The 22,401-nt window shown below is 31.5% G+C and overlaps 2 protein-coding genes across 14 annotated transcripts in view; one reads left to right on the forward strand and one right to left on the reverse strand.

Annotated features, from left to right (window-relative positions):
* Window positions 1-13,308, reverse strand: part of LOC148303829 (synapse-associated protein of 47 kDa-like) — a 114,611-nt gene extending 101,303 nt beyond the window's left edge. For 7 of the 13 annotated variants that reach the window (XM_088269276.1, XM_088269275.1, XM_088269288.1 and 4 more), the window contains exons 1-4: window positions 13,022-13,308; window positions 11,984-12,196; window positions 3,658-3,737; window positions 1,980-2,101 (exon numbers count right to left, since the gene is read on the reverse strand). In XM_088269276.1, coding sequence (XP_088125402.1) covers window positions 1,980-2,101; window positions 3,658-3,737; window positions 11,984-12,196; window positions 13,022-13,158 — 552 coding nt within the window. In that variant the 5' untranslated portion in view covers window positions 13,159-13,308. The remainder of the gene's footprint in view (window positions 1-1,979; window positions 2,102-3,657; window positions 3,738-11,983; window positions 12,197-13,021) is intronic. The other 6 variants (XM_088269277.1, XM_088269278.1, XM_088269280.1 and 3 more) reach the window with 1 other exon arrangement.
* Window positions 13,309-14,009: 701 nt separating this feature from the next.
* Usp8 (Ubiquitin specific protease 8) overlaps window positions 14,010-22,401 on the forward strand; it is a 28,926-nt gene continuing 20,534 nt past the window's right edge. Inside the window, exons 1-7 of the mRNA XM_088269289.1 lie at window positions 14,010-14,525; window positions 15,233-15,463; window positions 16,440-16,582; window positions 17,448-17,610; window positions 18,508-18,664; window positions 19,626-19,767; window positions 20,341-20,507. Of these exons, the coding sequence (XP_088125415.1) occupies window positions 14,422-14,525; window positions 15,233-15,463; window positions 16,440-16,582; window positions 17,448-17,610; window positions 18,508-18,664; window positions 19,626-19,767; window positions 20,341-20,507 (1,107 nt within the window). The 5' untranslated portion in view covers window positions 14,010-14,421. The remainder of the gene's footprint in view (window positions 14,526-15,232; window positions 15,464-16,439; window positions 16,583-17,447; window positions 17,611-18,507; window positions 18,665-19,625; window positions 19,768-20,340; window positions 20,508-22,401) is intronic.

A 22,401-nucleotide genomic window follows, 5' to 3' on the forward strand; every position in this document is an offset into this window, starting at 1 on the left:
AGCTGTGTGTACCCACCGTGGGTTAACCCTTCCGGACCGGAATATATTGTAGAGCAGTAAAAATGTACTCCGAATGGCACTGCAGAGTACCTACAAGCATGCATTGTGTTCTTTACCGTCCAAAGGCAGAGAAAGAATATAATATGTAACATCAAAACGTGTTTTTTTGTCTGTGTTGTGTAACAATAGAATCGTTTATTTAAGAAAAAGCACTTGTTCCCATTTCCGGAAAATTATGTTTTTAGTGGCACTTTTTGTGGACAGGCCTACAGATTTACCTCAAAAATACAACTTTATTTTTATCAAGTGTGTGATTATTTCCTATTAGTGGCGGTATAATAAGAAACGAGTATATAAATATAATTTTGAGAGATAGATTTATAACAAAGTATTTCTTAAATTATATATAATGAGAAAAGTTACTGAAAAAAACGGTAGGTTGATACATCGTGCTATTATTTTTTGACATCTCATCAAAGATGAAGAAGAATATGGAAGTCTGAGCATTTACGGGGCTGACGACCGTCATAGGCTGGTTTAAGTGATCACTTTACACACGTGTAACATTCACCAATTCTACCCATTCATATGAACCAATTTAGAAACCTTGTTCTTGAATCACTAGAACTTCACTAGAGACATCTATTGGTGAGATGTAAAGAAAAATTCGTGCTATTGTTATATTGAGGCGGTATTGATCCATGTGAAGAGTTCAATAAAATGAAACGGTTTAATTTATTTGCTTTTTTTATCATTATTCCAAACCTTGAGGTTCCGTGTGTAAGCCTCTAAGGTTCATATGGTATAATGCAATGAAAACAAAAATAATAATATAACATAATAGAACCCAGTCAGGGATCCAAAATGAATGAACTGAAAAACTACTTTATGAAAAGATATTTGTGTTGGTGATTAGTTATATTTTCTCATTTTTTCCTTTAAACGTGTTTTATATCCTTTTGTTTTTTTTTATACCTATTCACTGTAACTTTTATTGATTTATATTTTACATTTTGCCCTGTGTTTTCTTATTTGTTTTTCAGTCTTGTTAACCTTAATCCCATGTCCCAATATAAATACAGTACGCCCCCCTATGACGTTGAGATAGGTTCCGCGTTATCGCGGAGAACTTGATATGGGGTTAATGTTTTAAATTGTATTTTTACATTTTAACAAGCGGAAATATCTGAAATGAGTCATTCAAAATTTAATTAAAATTTTAAAACATTAACCCCATATAAAGCTCCCCCGATGACGCGGTACCTATCTCAACGTTATAGGGGGGTTTACTGTAGCGGAAATTACGCATCGGGAATATTATATACGTGACTTATGTATTTAATATGTTCAAATAAATAAATAAGCATGGATGATTTGAAGATTCACAGTATTAACTTTTCCGGGAGAACAATAATTGATGTCCGACTTTCTCTGGAGTGTGTGTTCTTTTGACATGAAAAAAAATCATAAAACTTTTGTGTTATGAAGATAAAAATTATGTAAAAATAACTTGAACTCACCGTCCACCTCTAGGTTTTATTTGATGACAAAATTACGTACAAATTACGCATCGGGAATATTATATACGTGACTTATGTATTTAATATGTTCAAATAAATAAATAAGCATGGATGATTTGAAGATTCACAGTATTAACTTTTCCGGGAGAACAATAATTGATGTCCGACTTTCTCTGGAGTGTGTGTTCTTTTGACATGAAAAAAAATCATAAAACTTTTGTGTTATGAAGATAAAAATTATGTAAAAATAACTTGAACTCACCGTCCACCTCTAGGTTTTATTTGATGACAAAATTACGTACAAATATCCACAGATGTCATTGCTAAACAAGTAACATCATACAAACAGACAGACGGACTTCGACGTTCGTTAACGTCGATACTCCTTTGAGGAAAATTCGCCCCGACGTTCATTTACGTCCATACTTCGTCGGAAAGGTTAATTAAGAAAGTACTCACATTTTCTTCCACGGTTTTCTTGATTTTGGCCCCCGCTTCGCTCACTTTAGCCCCGGCCTTGTTGACGGCCGAGTATAGGAAGTTACCGATGGACTTGGCTCCAGCGACCGCCTTGTGCGTAACTGAAGGAAAACAGTCATGTACACTAACCGACTAACTAACCAACAAGCCAAGAATGAAACGCCAAACCAATCTGTCCTTGCAAACAATCTTCGCTTCTTCTCCATGCATCTCCTCATACATAGCTACAGATTATTCCATATTTATAAAATTAATTAACATTGTTTTCACCACTTTTTTTATTAATACAATTCAACCTACCGGTTTCGACAATACCTTGTCATCATCGGTATATCAATACTAAAAAAAAATACCAAAAACTTCCACACACTCCATAAAAATCGTAATGTTATTTTCATTATTCATTTTGTTTTTTTTTTATGGAGTGTGTGGAAGTTTTTGGTGAGAGTATTTTAATGTTTTTAATGTTTTTGATTTAAAATAAACCCTGATGATGACAAGGTACTGTCGAAACCGGTAGGTAGAATTGTATTGATAAAAAAGTGATGAAAACAAAGTTAATTAATTTTATAAAGATATTATAAAATGTCCCACAAAGTCTCTGCGGAAAACATTCAAGAAACAGATTATTCCGACTCCTGACCTGAGCATGTCCAAGTATTTGAAATACTTGATCATGGCAAATTTTTCTCATGTACACACCCATGCAAATTTTAAGGTATTTACAATAGATCCCAATGTATATCCATCATTTTCGCAGCATCTCGATCGACCAGTGTTGCATGTTGTATTAGATTAGAATCCATAGATATGAAATTAATTTTAACACGCGTTGATTGCCGACCTGAAAAGCTGGATTTCAGGAAATATGCAAATTATTATTTTTCTTTAAACTTGCTTATATATTTTTAACTGTACTTTTATAACTGTACTTTGTAAAGTGTGTCTTTACTTACGTACTTATAACCCTTATCCGCACCCAATGGTGCATAGGGCACTGCATCGAATTGACGCAGTGTTTATCTTGATCATTACTTACATGAAGGCAAGGTGATCACTCTTGCGCTTCAGGAACCAGCCCAGGGTAATATTAAATAAATATTACAGTGTAAAATCACTAAAATCTATTTTCACCCCTCCTGGGAATCGAACCTTTTGGCGTCTTTAGTTTTAATATAATCCAAGTAGGTTTAACATTATGTAAAAAGTTATCACGTTTGTATGTATCAGGGTTTTAATCCGAATGTTGCCTTGCCACAAGCACCATTAAATAAATCTATAGGCCAATGCTTAGATTTTTTATTATGCTTATTTTTTAACTAACTAACCATCACGCCACTTTCCCGCAGGGGTAGGCAGAGAGAATAGAACGCCACCCCAATCTGTCTTTTCAAACAATGTTCGCCTCTTCCGCATTCATGCACCAATCCTCATACATACCCATCGATTATTCCGACACCTGACGGGACCACATTCAAGTATTTGAATCATTTTATCATGCCAAGTTTTCCCCGGTCTTCCTTGGCTTCTATTACCAACTTTCTCCATTTTGTTATTTTTACATTTTTTGACATCTCAACATAGATGAAGAAGACTATGGAAGTCTGGGTATTTACTGGGCTTACGGCCATAAGCATCATGAGTAGGTGTTACTTACCGTTCCCGATTTGGCCAGCATTCTCATCTGTAGGAGTTCCCGAAGGAGATATGGGACGACTATCGGCGCCCCCTGTCGCGCTGAAAGGATAAAAATGCGCAAAAAACAATTTAGTTACGGCCACGTCGGAATCGCGCAGTTCCTCGCACTTCCGGTCTAGTGGAAAGGATGTCACCAACTCGACGTCCAACCGTCTTTTCGCATACCAGATATAAAATTAAAAATAGCCTCGATATCTCTCATATATATAACCAAAGAAACAATCGAATCTTGATATTTAAAATTTTTAAATTACTGCCGGTACGTGGAATATTGTTGATGAGTATCATCGTTGTACAACAAACTAGACAAAAATATCGAAATCTTCTAGTACACAACCATGATACACGATTTACACACAACGAAGGTTTGATAGTCCCAAGAATTAAAAATAAATATGAGAGTTGAACACTGCAATATATCGTTCCGAACATTTTTAATTTGTTGCCGACGGATGTTAGAGGTCAAAATAAAATATGGAACAAAGGAATGGGTAAATATGATTAAGAGTTAATTTACAACATTTTGAGTGATTTTGATTTTATTCACACTCAAAATGTTGTAAATAAATTATCTGGTCAAATTATAAGCTTAATAATAAAAATGAAAATGGTATTTTCTGGCGTTTCTCATGTGTGTGATTATAATCCGGGATTCGGATCTCACATACTAATATAAGAGTTTCTGCTTAATAAAAAAGCTTCTTCACATCTCACCAATAGATGTCTCTAGTGAAGTTCTAGTGATTCAAGAACAAAGTTTCTAAATTGGTTCATATATATAGAACTTCCAATATTTGAGTAGTGTGGTTGTCAATAATGGGTAGAATTGGTGAATGTTACACGTGTGTAAAGTGATCACTTAAACCAGCCTATGACGGTCGTAAGCCCCGTAAATGCCCAGACTTCCATATTCTTCTTCATCTTTGATGAAATGTCAAAAAATAATTAAGAGTTAATTTTATAAAAATTGTAAAATGTTTATATTCTTAATTTTTCTCTCTTTTTGTGTGTATATTAGGTTTAAATCGTCAAAAACAATAAAAATGTATTAAAAAAGAACTTCACCGACAAGACACACAAGGTGGCTTGGTGGGTCTCCGCAAAAAAAATGTTCTAAATACGTAAAATTGTGATTTATTTTAACGTACACAATTTATGTTAATAAAAAAAATCTCAACGTAGATGAAGAAGAGTAACGGCATTTGCAGAGCTTACGATTCGTCATGGGCTGGCTTTATACACGTATAACATTCACCCATGATAGACAGCACACTACTCAAATTTCGGAAGTTATATTATGTTTCTATTGAAAACATCTTGTACATGCTACTTTTGCGGCACCATCTATGGTTTATTTTTGTAAGTTTTATTTTATTAGAAGACACCTTCACAAAGATTTGAGCACACTCAAAATATTGTTAAAAATTTGCGTCCATTTTTCTAAGATAATTGTACAACATTTTCATTAGAGATGTAGATTCAATATGTAAATCTAAAAAAAATGTTCGTTCAAAATCTTAAATATCCCAATGTAATTCATCGATTGCCTTGAAATTTGTCACAATGTTGCATTTGAATATGCGCATGTTTTTATATGCACCTGTTTATATGACAGGTAAAATATGTTTTTTAACAACGTTATTACTGAAATGGCAGCGCCAACTATTGAATGTAAAAGCGACTCACGCAATAATAAGATTTCTCATGGCGAACCGTATGCTTCTCGGCAACTTCTATTACTTAGAGTTTGATGTTTTCGGTTGCAATATATTGTATATCAAGTTAAAACACGTTTAAAATTGATATCTCATCCGTAGGGTGAATAATCCAGTATCTGATATATCGTTCACTCCTTTCAAGAACGTCGTAAATCAAAAATCGTAAATTTTCAGTTGTGCATGTTTTCGGAATGCCCAGAAAATGTACTATATCTCAGCAAAAAAGGCATATTTTTAACTTAATATTTACCCGCTACAGGGCAGTAAGTGTTGTTTTTGCATTTTGAAAAAAAGGTAGTGTTTAATTTTTTTTTTAAATATACTTTAAATTCCAAATGGAGAAAAAACCTTCAGGTTTTACCTAAATGATCTGTTGCATAGTTAAAAATTCAGTGGCTTGATATTTATTTTTAATACATTATATTTTTAAACTTTAAAAACGTTCACCTGAAAAATATTTTTTTTTTATTTATGACGTTCTTGAAAGGATTGAGCGATTTCATCTTTGAATCCAAGATGCAGGCAGATAAACATCGGTTAACATCACGAGAATCGAGATATCGTCATATTTTCGAGTTGCTCTAATTACAGTTGTTGCCAAAAAAGGCAATAAACCAAACCAGGACGACTGTAGCGAGGATCTTTGCTGCAGAACAAAATGGGAGCATTACCCTCTATCTAAACCAGGCCTGGCCAACCCAAATTGCACCCCGGGCCGTATCGATAACCTAAAATTTTCCCGAGGGCCGCATACAGACATAAGAAAAAATTTATCACAGCGAATTTCATACTTATTGATTTTTTATAAGTATTATAAAGAATTTGAACGCAGAGGTAATCAGAAAGTACAATCAGGGTACTTGTGAAAAAAAACATTACTTCGATCAGATTTGAGAAGGAAATAAACATTATACCAATAAAAAAATTATCTGTATGGAAATAAACATTTTGAAAATTTTCAACAATCAAAAATATTAATTAGGACACATTAATCAAACAATATTGCCAATTTCATTACTAATTAAACCCATTTATCAATGGCCACTGAGTGCGAGATTTTAATTAATTTTCGTTTACTTAATTTTTCTAAAGCTATTTCAATAATCGAGATTGCACACCTTAACTGGTTTTCGAGATTTTTCGAGATTGCCTTAAATTGACGATGCTGAAGAGCGTACGAACGGATATAGTTCATTGTTTTCATAACAACATGCATGACTTGGCTCATAGATAATACTTGAGCGCATAAATTTTGTTGATATATCAAACAGTGTATCACATTTATATCACTGGTTTAAAAATATATTCGTCATACATGACCGCGGGCCGCAGGTTGGCCACCCATGATCTAAACCAATTACGATAAAATTGGAACCCTTCCATAAATTCGCCGCATTTTAAAGTTTTGTGCAGCAAGAAATGTAGATTCGGGGCGTCCTAAGGAAGATAATGCGTAACTGCATACGATAAGTACTAGTATAAACATCAAGAAGAATTTCGTTACTACTGAAAAAAATGTTAGGTTTAAATGGTTTTTCCAGAAAACAGTCAAAATTTACTCCCCACACGTTTTGTTAGTTAACGTTACTAAGAAAACTTAACAAGACCCTTGAAAATAGCAGGTGGGTGCATGACGGTTTTCTTTAACACATTGCGTAATAAAGTATCTTAGCGAGGTTAGGTTAGGTTAGGTTACACGCCTTTGTTGAAAAATTAACAGAACGGAACGGAAAAAAAACGTTACATAAACGACTTTTTCTGTTATTCACAATTCGTTATTATAAAATTAATTTTAGAATATATTATATTGTCGATTAAGAAAAAAAGTGGCCAACTGCATAATCATCATACTGAGATAAAAATGAGATTTATTTGCATTTTAATTTTGCTTAAAATGTTCTGAGAATTGAGTAAAATATTTTGTTTCTCAAGTTATGAATTATGAATGTTTTTTTACGCAGACAATGTAAGCGAAAAAAATCACAGAAATTAGAATATTCAATTTAGTAATGGTGGAATTTTTTTTATAATAGTGGATGTCGAGAAGTAAACTTCGCCACCATTAAGGGTGTACTCTCAAATAAACAATTTAGTACGCAACCAGCTGCGCGAGAAACTACATGTCACTCACTTCTTTCAAGAACGTCATAAATCAAAAAACTTGATTATTCAGGAGAAGGATTTTAATGTTTAAAAATATAATACAATGTTTTAAAAATAAATATCCAGCCACGTATTGATCTTTTTTCTGTGCAACAGATCTTTTTAAGTAAAACCTAAAGGTTTTCTCTCCATTTAAAAAATATATAGTATACTTATTTTTAAAAAAATATTAAACAATAATACCTTTTCCTCAAAATGCAAAAAAAAACACTTTCTGCCCTGTAGCGGATAAATATTCAGTTAAAAATAAGCCTCTTTTGCTGGGATATAGTACATTTTCTGGGCATTCCGAAAACATGCAAAACTGATAATTGACGATTTTTGATTTATGACGTTCTTGAAAGGAGTGAGTGATGTGTTAAAAACATATACATATATATTGGAATTAGATTTTTTCAGAATACATTTTTTTACCTCCTTACCTTTTATAACTCTATTATTTCATAACAATATATTTATTTCGAAGAAAAACTTACTTTTTCAATACAAAAACGGTGTTTTAAGCAAAAAAAATCTATTACGTTAAATGTTACCTAGGTTTAAAGAAAATTAAGTTGCGGGCTATCGATTATTCCGCCTCAATAACTTACTTTCGCGAAAATGTAAAGAAGTCTACACAACAGTATACAACATGTATGTAATATATTATGTACAAATCGGCTACGGCCGTTAATTAAGGAAAAAATATTTTTCTTTCTCAAATAACAATACGTAGCTTCGTAAGTGTGAGAACAACATTTTTTTTAACCCCTATCCGCACCCCAATGGTGCATAGGGCACTGCGTCATATAAACGCAGTGTTATCTTGATCATTTACACATGAAGGAAAGGTGATCAGCCCTCCGCTTCAGGTACCAGTCCAGGGTAATAATATTGAATAAATATTACAGTGAAAAAAATCACATATTTATTTTACCCCCCTTGGGAATCGAACCCGGGACCTCCAGAACGGTAACCGAGCATGCTGACCATTACACTACGGAGGCGGATAACATATTAATTACCGAATATTGTGTTTTACCCTTGTGTATGACAAATTAATACAAAATATAAGAATTATTACAGAAGCCGAAACAATTAAAGATATTCATACATTTAAACAGGGCTTTTTTCAAACAAAAAAGGTCCCAGAACTCACTTCATGTCAGGCTTTTTACTGAAACAAATTATATTTTAATATCATTTAAATTAAATTTATAGGAACTTTTCCTATCATTTTGACGAATTACATAAAAAATATAGATTGTAATTACGTAAGCGCAAAAATAGTTTCGTCTAATTGATTATAAAAAAAATTAAAAAATATCATTGAAAAAAGGTGCCGGAACGTCGTTCCACCGCATTACATGGAAAAATATTTTTTTTAATTTAAAGACCTACATTTAAAAATACTAAAACAATATATATTATTATTACATTTATAATCAATTTATTGACGAGTTGGTTACCCCTCTCCAATAGATCGAATGTATGAGTTCCCAATCATAGTATAAAATATACCAAATTTACACTACAACTTATGAAATGCTTACATATTTTTACATTTTTATTTACAAGCCTAAAGTATTAAAAATACAGCAGACTCTCGATTTACCTTGATGGATGGTAAATAAAATTCGTAGTTAATCAAAGGATACTTAAAAAAGTTTTAAAAAATCGTGCTCACTTGGAAAAACAGACCAAAAAACCTAAAATAATGTTAATATGTTAAAAACTTTACTGGAAAAAGATAGAACACTTATAATTATTAGTAATAATCATAAGTGTTCTGTTATATTAGTGTTCTGTTATGTTATAGTTAATAATAATCAATTATAATTGATCTCTATCACGTGTTTTATTGTCGTCATACCTAGGATTTTTTTTTGACTTACATTTAAGTTATTTCCGAACTAAACATTCCAGATAATCCGCTTCTTGGTGGATCCGATCACGGTAAATCGATAGTCTGCTGTATTACGAAAATATATAATAAAAAATAATCAAATAAAAATAGTAAGATTCAAAAAATATTAAGTTATGTGAGAAATTTAAACACTTGACTTTTATCATACTTTTAATAAAATTCAGGTTTCATCAAAAAAGATAATAATAAAATAAATAAATAAATAAATAAATAAACAAATATATATATATATATATATATATATATATATATATATATATATATATATATATATATATATATATATATATATATATATATATATATATATATATATATATATATATATATATATATATATATATATATATATATATATATATATATATATATATATATATATATATATATATATATATATATATATATATATATATATATATATATATATATATATATATATATATATATATATATATATATATATATATATATATATATATATATATATATATATATATATATATATATATATATATATTTATATATATATATTTTTTTTTAAATCATTAAAGGTCCTCCCTAGACAGGCTTCAAAAAACATGTTCAACAAAAGCATTTTTCAAATAATTTTGTATAGTGCATTTTAATATATATTTAGTGTATAAAAAAAGTAAAAAAGTGCAAGTGGTGGTTATTGATTAGCTCTGATCCTTGCCAAATACAGACAGTACTTTAATATTAGTACAATTAAAACATTTCAATTGCACATTTTGGGCGGAATACATTTTATTTCAACACAAGCGATAATTGAAATAACAATATAAAAATATTCCTGCTTTAACTGGACCACATATTGCATTTCTCATTTAAGTGAATATTAAAAAGAAAGGCTACATGACTATTTCTAGTAATAACTGTGCTAAAAATAGGGAATATTAATACACTACATGGGACTAAGCATTGATTAAAATATTCATGGACTAATGAGTAGCAAATCTTAAACATAAAAAGTATGCTTAAATGATAGTATATGAAAATATGGGGTCCATCCATAAAATGATGTCACTGAAACATAAAAGCTGATTATCATTAGTTGCGCTAAGCGGATGATTTAAATAATTCTGTTTATATAACCTAACAAATTAAATAGAAATATAGTTTATAGGAGATAAGAATAAAATGTGCCAATACCAGGGGTCTAGAAAAAATATTACTAATACTAACAGTATATTTACATATTATGAAGATTTTTTGTTTAAAATTTGTGCATGAATAAAGAAATAGTACTGAAGGTTTGACATGCTCGCATGCGGTTGAAGAAATGAATCGTGTATTCATCTATCGAATCGGCTATTCAAATCAAAATTAGGTAGAGAGGATCTGAAATTCGATGTGTTGTAAGAAAGATGACACTATAGCGTATGGATCAGTTCCTTTAATATTGATTTTCAGCCAGCATGTTTTCCACCGTCGGGCTAACGAAAAATACTAATTTTAAATGGCACATTATTTGAGTGAATTGCAAAATAAAAATACTATAAAACATAAGGTGAAAAGCTAACAAAGTGAAAGTAAAATATATACGTATGTTTATAAGATGAGAATAAAACTGTAAGAAAAGGGTAGGTTTTCAAGTCCAAATATAAAATAGAATATTAAATATCTCACCAGAAACTCGGCGCATCTAAGATCAGATATATTTTGAGAAGTAATAAAAGCAATGTCTGAATTTTTGTAATATTTTTTACTGATTTAAAAACACCATTATCTAAAATTTTCATATATTTGAAAAAAAAACTGAAAGCAATTAATGTATGTTACTATGTACATATATGCTCTGCAGACAGCAACAATATATCAGGTGGAAAAAACGTATGAAAATGATATAATATATATAAAATTTTAATATTTAAAGTAAGTTATCCAGAAACAAGGATTATTTGGAATAAAAGGATTATATACAAGTTGAATCCCAACCGCCATAAGCAATATCTTTTGATTACATAAGGCAGTTATGCAGCACATTCGAATTTATTGATTTTCCTCATTAATAACAAATTTGGTTTATTTTTCAAATCCTGTTAATTTAAATAGTTATTTGAAAAATGAACACATCAAAACCATTATAGCAATATAAATTTGATATATTATATGTTAAATTTTTCAAGAAATAATTTTTTTGGTATACCCAATTTCCTTTCTTCGTTCATTAAGGTAATTTCCACTTATTGAGACGTGCCTGATTATTAATTTGCATGATCATATGATCGTTCAAATCTTGTTTTGGTTGATTTTATAACATTTTCTGCCTGGCCACAGAAAACAGTGTAAATTAAATCATTTACAGAATATTTCTTATTATAATCTTTGTTTTACTGTAAGATAAATTTGTATGGTAAAATCAGTTTTATTTTTATCTGAAATTCAAAGACTTGGCTTTAATTACTGCTGAAAATATATGGAAAAAGTAAGTTGAAAAAATTGTTAGTGACTTCATTGAATGGATAACCCCGTACCTAATGTACCTCGAATTGTCATCTTCGTCCTTGGCTAGGTCCTGAGCCGAGGGGGCGGCTTCGGCCGGAGCATCGGCAGTCTCCGGGACCACCTCTTCGGCAGCGGCTTCGTGCTTGCGGAGTCCGGGGATCGGAATACCAGACCCCAACCACCCGGTCATCTGAGATTTCACATTGGTGAACATATCCAACTTGCTTCCTCCCTTGGTGGGGCTGGAACAAAAAAAAAGAAAAAATCATCAGTAAATTTAATACAAACACTGTTGAAATTGCAATGCAATTTTTTTATACCATACCCTTTTTTTTAATCTCTGAATGTTTTTTAATAGTTATTTTAACATAAATGTGGAATTGTTTAATTGGCTTTTTTTAACGTAACTATTTTTGTTAAGGTAATGTAATGTTTATTATTGTTAATGTAACTATTGTTTATTATGTCATTTTTTTAAATGTAAAGCTGTACAATTCCCGAACAAATAAAATAAAATAAATACAATTTCGAAATAATAATCAAAATGGTAACATTACACGTTATTATGAAATAAGAACAGACAAACTATACCCTGTGTTAGAAATTTAATGCATGGTTTTATTGATTTCATTGCACAATATAATTTTAAAAAATATCAATATAATTCTGGAAAAAAAAAAAATCAAAGGAAAATTTACAACAGCACATAATCTGATCGATCTCCAAAACAGTAATTTATCGAATCCTTGCAAAATACTTTTCCAATTAGAATCTGATATTATTGCATTATGTAAGTGATTTATGTTGTTTCTTTCGCTGCGCCCAAAACTGCATACGGCGCTGTACTCAAAAGTATGTAGGGCGTTTAATCCAACAAATGTTGCATTACATTTGGTATAAAAAAAAAAACACAAAATCAGGGTAAAAAAAATAATCTTTGAACCGGATGGACCCACCTAAAATTTGAACTAGGGCACTTACCAATTTTCTTACCAGTACACTAAACTGGGGCGGAACGGATGACAAATTTAGTATATAAAAAGGAAAATGGTAATTTTGAATGATACCTTTGGGTCTCCTCGCCAGCCTCGTTAGCACCGCCGTCTCCGGCCTCTTTGGTAGGGGTTGGAACTTCCTCGTCTTGGGGTTCACCCTTGGCGGCTCCCATCCACGAGCTGACCTGGTTCGTGAGTCCAGAAAACATGTTCACTGATAACACTTATTTACAACAACGAAGAAAAGTGGCGAAACTTCACAGAGGAATAACACTGGTTAAGATGAGTTTAACACTACCGCACTACACCGTCGCGACTTGGAACATATCACCGTACGAAAGAGAATATCTTCGGCGACTGACAAATCAGCTGAAACGCAGAAAAACGATGGCAGAACAATCGACCAGGGTAAACAAAACTGCGCAAGGAGACATGCGCAAATTTAGAAATGTCAAGATAATGCAGTGTTGCTAGATGAATATTATTTTCTATAAATATTTATTAAAAATAAATACGTATCGTGGATTCTGCATGAAAATAAGTTGGTTCGAAAAATGTATTTATTTATTTTGACATATCACATACATAAGTCACAATTATAATATTTCCGATGAGTAATTTCCATTTCCCATTTTGTGACATGGGATCAAGACTATAAATCAGATAAGAAAGAAACTAATAAGAAAACACAGGGTTTGCCTTGTGTCTTTCTATAAAATGTAAACCAATTAACTATCTTCAATAGGCAAATTAAAAAAATATTAGAGAACTTCCTTAATTTACTTTTGCACTTATATATATTTTCGTAAAAGAATAGGGAGCTCATTTCTGAAATATGTTACTGGGCGCTAATGTTTCTTTGCATCATAGCTCAGTTCACGTTTCAAGAAAAAAAAACAGTTTTTGCTTTTAATATAGAGAGAGTTAGTATTTTGTAAGGGTTTAAAAAGTTTTGGAATGGGCTTGTGCATTCGGAACTCAAATTCGGGAAATCGACATTTGCGGAAAGGCCCTATACATTTATTTATCATAAATGTGATATCTATGAAGTATTGTTTATGGATTGTTTATGGAATTAAATGTCAGTTGTCAGTGGGTTTTAAATGTTTCTAGTTTGATACCTAGTTTTGTGTTTATAATACATTATCTTCCGAAAATCAATGTGTGCTGTTAGTTTTTAATATACCTCCATCTAAATTCAAAAAGTTAATCGCTCATCTTCAGCAAAACAATAGACCGCATTTGTGTCGTGTCAGTGCTAATCATTCTTGTCATCTGACATTTCATTTTCTGAAACCTTACATTTAATATTGAAGCTAAGGATTATAAAAACACTTACTTCATGTTCTCATTGACTTCAGAGGTTAAATTAATATTATACCTTGTGTATTGGTGAATTCATCCTATGAAAACCGACGAACCTTTGAAAATGTCAAATTCGTAATTTGTAATTTTTTCCGATAAAACTAAAAATGCCAGAGACCAAACTAAAAGACCTCTACAAGGGTAAATGTATCGATGATTTGACGGGTCTGCACAATGTTGACAAGAAGAATTTACCGAAAAAATCCATGATGTTAGTATAATTTTCTTTTCTAACCTCTTATATATAGCTCAATTTCAATTTATTTTAAACATTTTTATACCTATTTGGTTAATAATCTCTGTTAACTATCATAAAACGATCAAATCGCTCAGTGAAGTATGTTTGTGTGAATCGCATTTCATGTAATAAAGCTTTTTTTACGATTTTATCTTATTTCACATACTAATTTTGCAGCCAATTAAGTTCAGTAACTACATATATATTATACTCACATGTGACATTAGACTATTTTAAATGTCTTTTAAAATAAATACGTTTTTTGGTAGTTAGTTATAAATAATAACCATTTTCTTTAAAAAATTCATAACATATTTTATTATTGCCTGTATATTTTTTAATGTTGAATGCGAAGGGGCTTAAAACTCTACACGAGATATTTTCATCCATATACCAAAAGGGAACCCTCCCCTACAAGACTATCAAAATGTCCCGCATATAAGCTGTTATTTATTTCTTTTGTTGGTGGACATGTCCTCACTTTTCAATCAAGTGGCAAATAAGACGCATGTAATGTTGCACATTTGAATTCAGCAATAATTTGTGTGTTTTTTTCGCGCCATATTTTCACAATTGAATAAATTGTCTATTTTTAGAACTAAATTTTGGTATCGCAGTGATTTGAAAATAACACACTTTCATAGCATGTCAAAAATAAGGCTGATTTTTTTTGTGTCCAGGTTATGCAAGTCAGCTGTTCGTCTCCGAGAAGAAGGCTTTAAGCTCCTGAATAATGGGGACCAAGAACTCGCCTATGTCAATTACATGAAATTTCTGGAAGTTGTGCAACTCATCAAAGAGGCACCAGACTATACTGACAAAAAGAAAATGATAACCGGTGAACTAAATAGTCAGATGGTGAATAATGTTCTAGATACAGCCCAAGAGCTTAAAAAGAATTTAGAGCGGAGGTATGTAAGCAAATAAATGGTTTTCAAGTTATTTTTTCCACTCTCATGAAAAATTATTACATAACTTAATTAATTCTTAATTTTTTAAATGGAAATAATCTTTTTGTTTGAATCTTGGATACGTGGGCGCAAATCGTGTGCAAAGCAAGAAGTGGGTATTTTATCTTAGATCAGTGTTCCGCAAACTTTTTCTGTTCAAGGTATACCTGCCAAATTAAGAAATTTCACAGGTACACCAAAAAAAAGTTTATTTAATATTGATTTATTATCAAAATATAATAAGAAAACATATAATATAATTTTATCAAATTTTATTTAATATCTTCACAAAACTAGACTTTTTTCCGCAGCACACCAACTAATCACTACGGTACACCAGTGTGCCGTGGCACACACTTTGCGGAACAATGTCTTAGATAACAGACTGTATGCCAACTAGGGGTAAAGAGTTAAATAAACTTCTTCATTGTGTCTTGTTAGGTCACCCCAACGTTGGCCATCACAAAGGCTTCGCGGTCCTGCCTTTAATAAACTACCACAATAATTTTCAGAAATTGGCACCTTGTGAAAATTGTATATATAGAACTTTCAAGAATTTGAGTAGTGTGGTTGTCAATCATGGGTAGAATTGGTGAATGTTACACGTGTGAATAGAGATCACTTAAACCAGCCTATGACGATTGTAAGCCCAGTAATTGCCCAGACTTTCATATTCTTCTTCATCTATGCTGAGATGTCAAAAAATAATGTGAAAAATAACTCCTATAACTGGAGATAATCCAGATTTGTAAACAAGTATTTGGACACACTCATAATGTTGCATACAAAGTAATACTAAATAGTTTGTACATCCACCACCATGTTCGGATCATGTCCCAGGGCGGCAACAGCAGGAAAGTTGCTAACCTTACTGCAGAATCCTAGCCCTCATAGGACGATACATTTTCCTCTTATATTGTGTGCCCTAATATTTTAGGTATAGTGCAGAACACAAACTTAGAAAGTTACAAGAGTTTGAGGAGCAAAATCTTTTCAAACAAAAAATTGAGAAGGATAGGCAAAGAGCAAAAGAATCACAAAAAATTTACATTCAACCTCCGGCTTCTAGTGATCTTCCAAGTAAGTAATATTTTCAACATAATTTATTACATTTTTTGTAATATTACAACTAATTGTATGATATAAATGATCAATAATTATAAATTTTGATGTACCTATGAAATTTTTTTTTAAACATTAATTTAATTATATATTTTTTTAACAACCATGAAGAAATCACTAACATACTGTCCAAAATGTATCCGATACTTTTATAAATCATGATGTCAGATCTGACGGTTCTGGTATTTTTTGTTTGAGTACTGGAGCCTAAATAGCGGATTTTGGTAACCAAAGGGTTAATATTTATCCTAACATGTTCATATTTTTTTTTGCTTTTTGGATTCTTCCATTATAGTATAATGTAAAAATGCAAAAATTTATGTCAATATCATTGATATATGGTACACTTTGATGGTAAAATAAAAAATTGAGATAACAGGAAAAGAACCAAAGTAGAAGATATCGTAGATTGCGTGGCAATACTCAAATGGCAATGAGCAGGACATATCGCAAGACAGGACACCACAAGATGGACCCCAAAAATTTTACGATGGAGACCTTTGGAGAACAAAAGAGCTGTCGGAAGACCCCAAAAGATGATCCGACAACATAGTCGCTGTTGGAGGTAGAAACTGGCTGCAAGCAGCAACCGACCGGAGGAAATAGAAAGAAGGGGAAGAGGCCTATATCCAGCAGTGGAGGACAGAGGGCTCACGAAGAAGAAGAAGATTCTTGTTTATGGATACGTCTCCCAAAACCCACTACATCCTCTTTCTGCGCCTTAGATATAGTTCAATCAACCTAAATATATCAATGAACCTAAATATATTTGTAAAAATATAAACAAGTTTTTTTAATTTTACTTTATGTTCCTTGTCTTCAGGTAAAGATGCAATTAGCATTAAGTGCAGAGATCTCTTTGAGCTTTTAAAGGATGAAAAGAAAATGATTTTGATTTTGGATGCTCGGCAGAGTTCTGATTTCCAGAGATCGCAAATTAAAGATCAAAGGTGTATCAATATTCCAGAAGAATGTATACAAGCGGGGTTAGTAAAACCAAGATCTCATTCTTTTTTTCCAGATCTGATATTCAATAAAAATTCAACCATTTTTTAACATGACTAAAAACAAGAATATGTCACGATTCATAGTATAAAAATCACAGCTCAGTCTGCCTTACCCATTGCAACACAGAGCCGGCAAATTGCTGGCCAAGGTCATTTTGTCAGTGACTCAAAAAACTGGCGATTCGCCGGTTTGTATTTGAAGTAATTTTTTCCTGTATTTTGAGAAATAAAAAGACTTTGTTTTTTGATCCACTCACATTTTTATTAACAACCAACTAGTTTCGGCAACAACCTGTTGCCCTCTTCAGGGTTTAATTTATGACTAGTCGGTTGAAACTAGTTGGTTGTCAATAAAAATGTGAGTGGATCAAAAAACAAAGTCATTTTATTTCTCAAAATTATATATCAATATGATCCACAAAGTTAATGCTTTCAATATTCAAAACATGATTTTTCCGCATTAAAATTATATGACAATAATTTTCACAACTCTGAACTGAATACACTCTTCCAAAATTACCTGGCGATAAGCCATAATGAACAACAAATATTAGGATTAAATAAAATTAATTTAATTAATTAATTAAATTAGCTTACGAACACCAAAAAATTTTATCATTTTTATTTTGTGTGTAATTTAGTCTTAATGTTATTTTAATAAAAAATGTGTCAAAATTAAATTGTGTGTTGTATGAACAAATTACATCTTTATTAGTGGTGCAATGGGTTAAATATAATTTGCAGCAAAGGCAATTTGAAGTTTTATTTTACAGCTTTTGCTGTTTCCCGGGGTTATTAACTAAGTTTTATTTATAATGACTCGCAAACAAGTGATGATAAAATAATAATAAAAATTCACCGCATCCTTTTTTTCAGAAACTCCGCAAATAAACTAGAAAAAATTCTACCTACAGAATCAGTCAAGCTCTGGTCTAAAAGAAAATACATGGATCTAATAGTCATCATGGATTGGTCTAGCTCGGAATTTGTTCCTGGAAAAACTTTGCACACCTTAAAAACAATTTTAGTAAAGGTATTGTTTTGCATTTTAAAAATCTTTTAAGTTATTTTAATTTTATCTTTATCTTCTGCTTAATCATAAATATAGTAATGTCACCATTATTCATATGCATAAATTTAATTTACTTTATAACACTCACGCGTACAAAGGATCAGGCATGCACATTTATTCTGTACATGTTCAAGTAATAAAGAATGTAAAAAATTCATAATCAAGTTTTACCACACAAATTTTCTCTTTAAATACATACATAATTACACAAGACAGAAACAACTTTAAATATTCTCATCAGCGAATTAAAATGCAAACATTTTTTTACTAATTTTTACAATTAATGGTTCAACTACAGTGCAGTTCAGATTTTTAACATTCACCTTTGTACTTCTGAACCAATCAACTTGTTAAGTTCTCGATTCATGATTGTTGGTGCTCAATTTTCCGTTAATTAAATGTTATTATTGCTATTAGCTGCTCATTTTGTGAAATAAAGTTTGATTTTTTTTTATGGAGATGAAGATTAGAAGAAAAAAAATTTATGTTAAATTAAATTATAATATGAGTTCTAAACAACTCTATTTAAATAAATTGGAGTACTTTCTTTTCAATTAAATAGTTTAACCTGTCTGGGAGTACCAAACTTTCCTCAAAGGAGTATGGCCGTATATGTACGGCCGCGCTTGTAATTATTGTCTGGTCACATTTACATCTAAAATGGCAGTTGTACTGACATCTGTGGTTGTATTTAAAAAAATTCTAGAATAAAAAAATATTTACTGATGCAAATATTAAAAAAATATTCAAGAAAATATGTTGTTTACAGCACCGACTATGATATAAAATTATAAACAGTTAAAAAAAATTAGCAAAAAAACTCACTACCCAGATACAGTTTTGTCCATAAAAAACTTACTCCCGGACAGGTTAACATACCAATTACTAATTATTACTTTGTGTTTTTGTTTATTTATTTAAGTGGGATCCAGAAGTTATTTATGAAAGATCACCTTTAATATTGGAAGGAGGGTTTGAAGACTGGCTTCTTCACTATCCAACCCTTACAACTGATCCCCACATTTCTCCACCCAACCACAACGCCCAGTTGGATGACTTATTGAGTAAGTATGAACCAAACTTTTTTCTTCCTTTTATATTCAAAAGTTTCATTTATCACGATGAAAATTTTACAGCACTTTTCTATACCAACATTTTCTTTTCAAGTTAAGTATTTAATATTTTAAAATATAATTTTGAAATAAACAAAATGTGAGAGCTTTTATTTCAAACCCTTATCCGCACCCCAATGGTGCATAGGGCACTGCATTATATAAACGCTGTGTTATCTTGATCGTTAACACACGAAGGAAAGGTGATCAGCCCTCCGCTTCAGATACCAGTCCAGGGTTATATTGAATAAATATTAGAGTGAAAAAATCACTTATATTTATTTCACCACCCCTGGGAATCGAATCCGGGACCTCCAGAACGGTAGCCGAGCGTGCTGACCATTACACTACGGAGGCGGACGAGAGCTTTTATAGAAAAACAATAATAATCAGTCAACAATTTTATTTTATATATTTATATATGCATACACACATACATTCAAATAAACATATAAAAATAGAATGAGAATGATCAAATTCCATTTTCAACAGCCTTACAATGATTTTATATTCTTTGGTTTTCAGACGACATCGATTATCCAACTCTTAATGAATCGATATCTCCTGTTGACAAAAAAAGGATGTATGACCGTTCCATCAAACCCGATCTCAATATCCCAGAAAGAAGTGCAAATCCTCCGCCTCATCCAAACTTTATTTATTCCAACCCCAGCGTCGATAGAAGTAGTAAGGTAAGATTTTGAAATGTTATCACGTACAACTTAGATCAGGCCTGGCCAAACAAATTGCACCCCGGGCCGCATCGATGACCTAATATTTTCCCAAGGGCCGCATACAGACATTAGAATTTTTTTTTACAATAACGAATTTCACACTTATTGATTTTTTGTAAGTACATATTATAAAAATTGAAATGCAGAGGTAATCAGAAAGTACAATCAGGGTAATTGTGAAGAAATAAAAACACTATTACGCCCAGATGTGAGAACAAAACACACAATGAACCAAGAAAAAATGTTTTCATTAATTGATTCGGCAGTCACTTTGTGGAAAAAATCTATCCATTTTTAATTAGCGTTTTACTTAGTAAATACCACTATTTCTTAAAATCTACTGTGACACGTGTTTCGATGCATTACGGTGTTTGAAAATGATGCAGAATGCATCGAAACACGTGTCACAGTAGATTTTAAGACATAGTGGTATTTACTAAGTAAAACATTAATTAAAAAAAGAAAAAATATATTTGTATGGTAATAAACATTTTGAGAAATTTTAACAATCAATATTATTAATTAGGACACATAAATCAAACAATATTAACAATTTTATTTTAAATAAAACCTATTTATCAATGACCACTCAGTGCAAGATTTGACTGTCTTTTCGCTTAGATATTTAATTTTTCTAAATCTATTTTAGTAGTTGAAATTATACACCTTGACTGGTTTTCGAGATTTTTTGAGATGTCCTAAATTACCAATGCTGAAGAGCGTGCGAACGGATATTGTTCACTGTTTTTATAACAACATGCAAGACTTGGCTCATAGATAATACTTGAGGGCACAAATTTGGTTGATGTATCATACTGCGTATCTTCATGCATGACCGCGGGCCAGAGGTAAGGGCGTCGCGGGCTGCAGGTTGGCCACCCTTGACTTAGATAAAGGTTTTTTTTTAATGCAAAAAAATGTTATCACTAAACAGGGTGAAAATGTCAAGGGTATGTCCAAATATATGTGTACAAATCTTTATTTGAAACCCTAAAGGGATTTTTATCAAGAAGTTATTATAGACACCTGAACAAAAAGAGTAAGATTGTTTGTTGGTCACTACTTAATTTTCCAGTATCTCGTAGCAAATCATGGATATCCATTATATTTCATTATTCCCAAAATACATTCCCCTTTGGAATACAAGAAGATAGATTTAATTTCATGTTTAATTTGTTGCCTTCTGAGGTTAGAGGTCAAAATAAATTGTGGAACATAGGCAAAATAAAGGAATGGGTAAATGATCAAGAGCTAATTCTTTGAAAATTGTAAAATAGTTGTAATTTTTTTCTTCTTTTTGTGTGTATATTAGGTTAAAATAGATTAAAACAGTAAAAAAATGTATGTACAAAGAACTCCACCGACAAGACACACAAGGTGGCTTGGTGGGTCTCTGCAAAAAAAAAAATATATGTTTATAATTATCTTTTAAATAAATGTTTACAATTTATGTAAATAAAAAAATATGATAGCATTAAATAAAATAAAGGGTCCGCCAAATAACTTTTTTTTTTGAAAATGCTATAAAAAACATCGAGTGTAGCTTCGGCTGTGTGGCACGTAGCGCCGTCCTGTTGAAACCAAATGTTGCCAATATCCTCCTCTTCAATTTTTGTGAACAAAAATCCGTTCAACCTCTGGACCAAAATCCGCACCAAACAGTGACTTGTTTTGGGTGTACCGGCTTTTCAATGTATGCGTGCGGGTTTTCTGTGCCCCAAATACGACAATTTTGCTTGTTTACATACCCGCCAAGATCAAAATGAGCTTCATCCGAAAAGATGATTTTTTTGGCAAAATCGGCATCTTCTGTAAGTCGATCGCAGGCCCACTCAGCGAAGCGAAAACGCAT

Source organism: Brachycentrus maculatus, unplaced genomic scaffold (assembly GCF_059751285.1).
Source record: "Brachycentrus maculatus isolate JH-2025_06_01 unplaced genomic scaffold, ASM5975128v1 h1tg000344l, whole genome shotgun sequence".
NCBI lineage: Eukaryota > Metazoa > Arthropoda > Insecta > Trichoptera > Brachycentridae > Brachycentrus > Brachycentrus maculatus.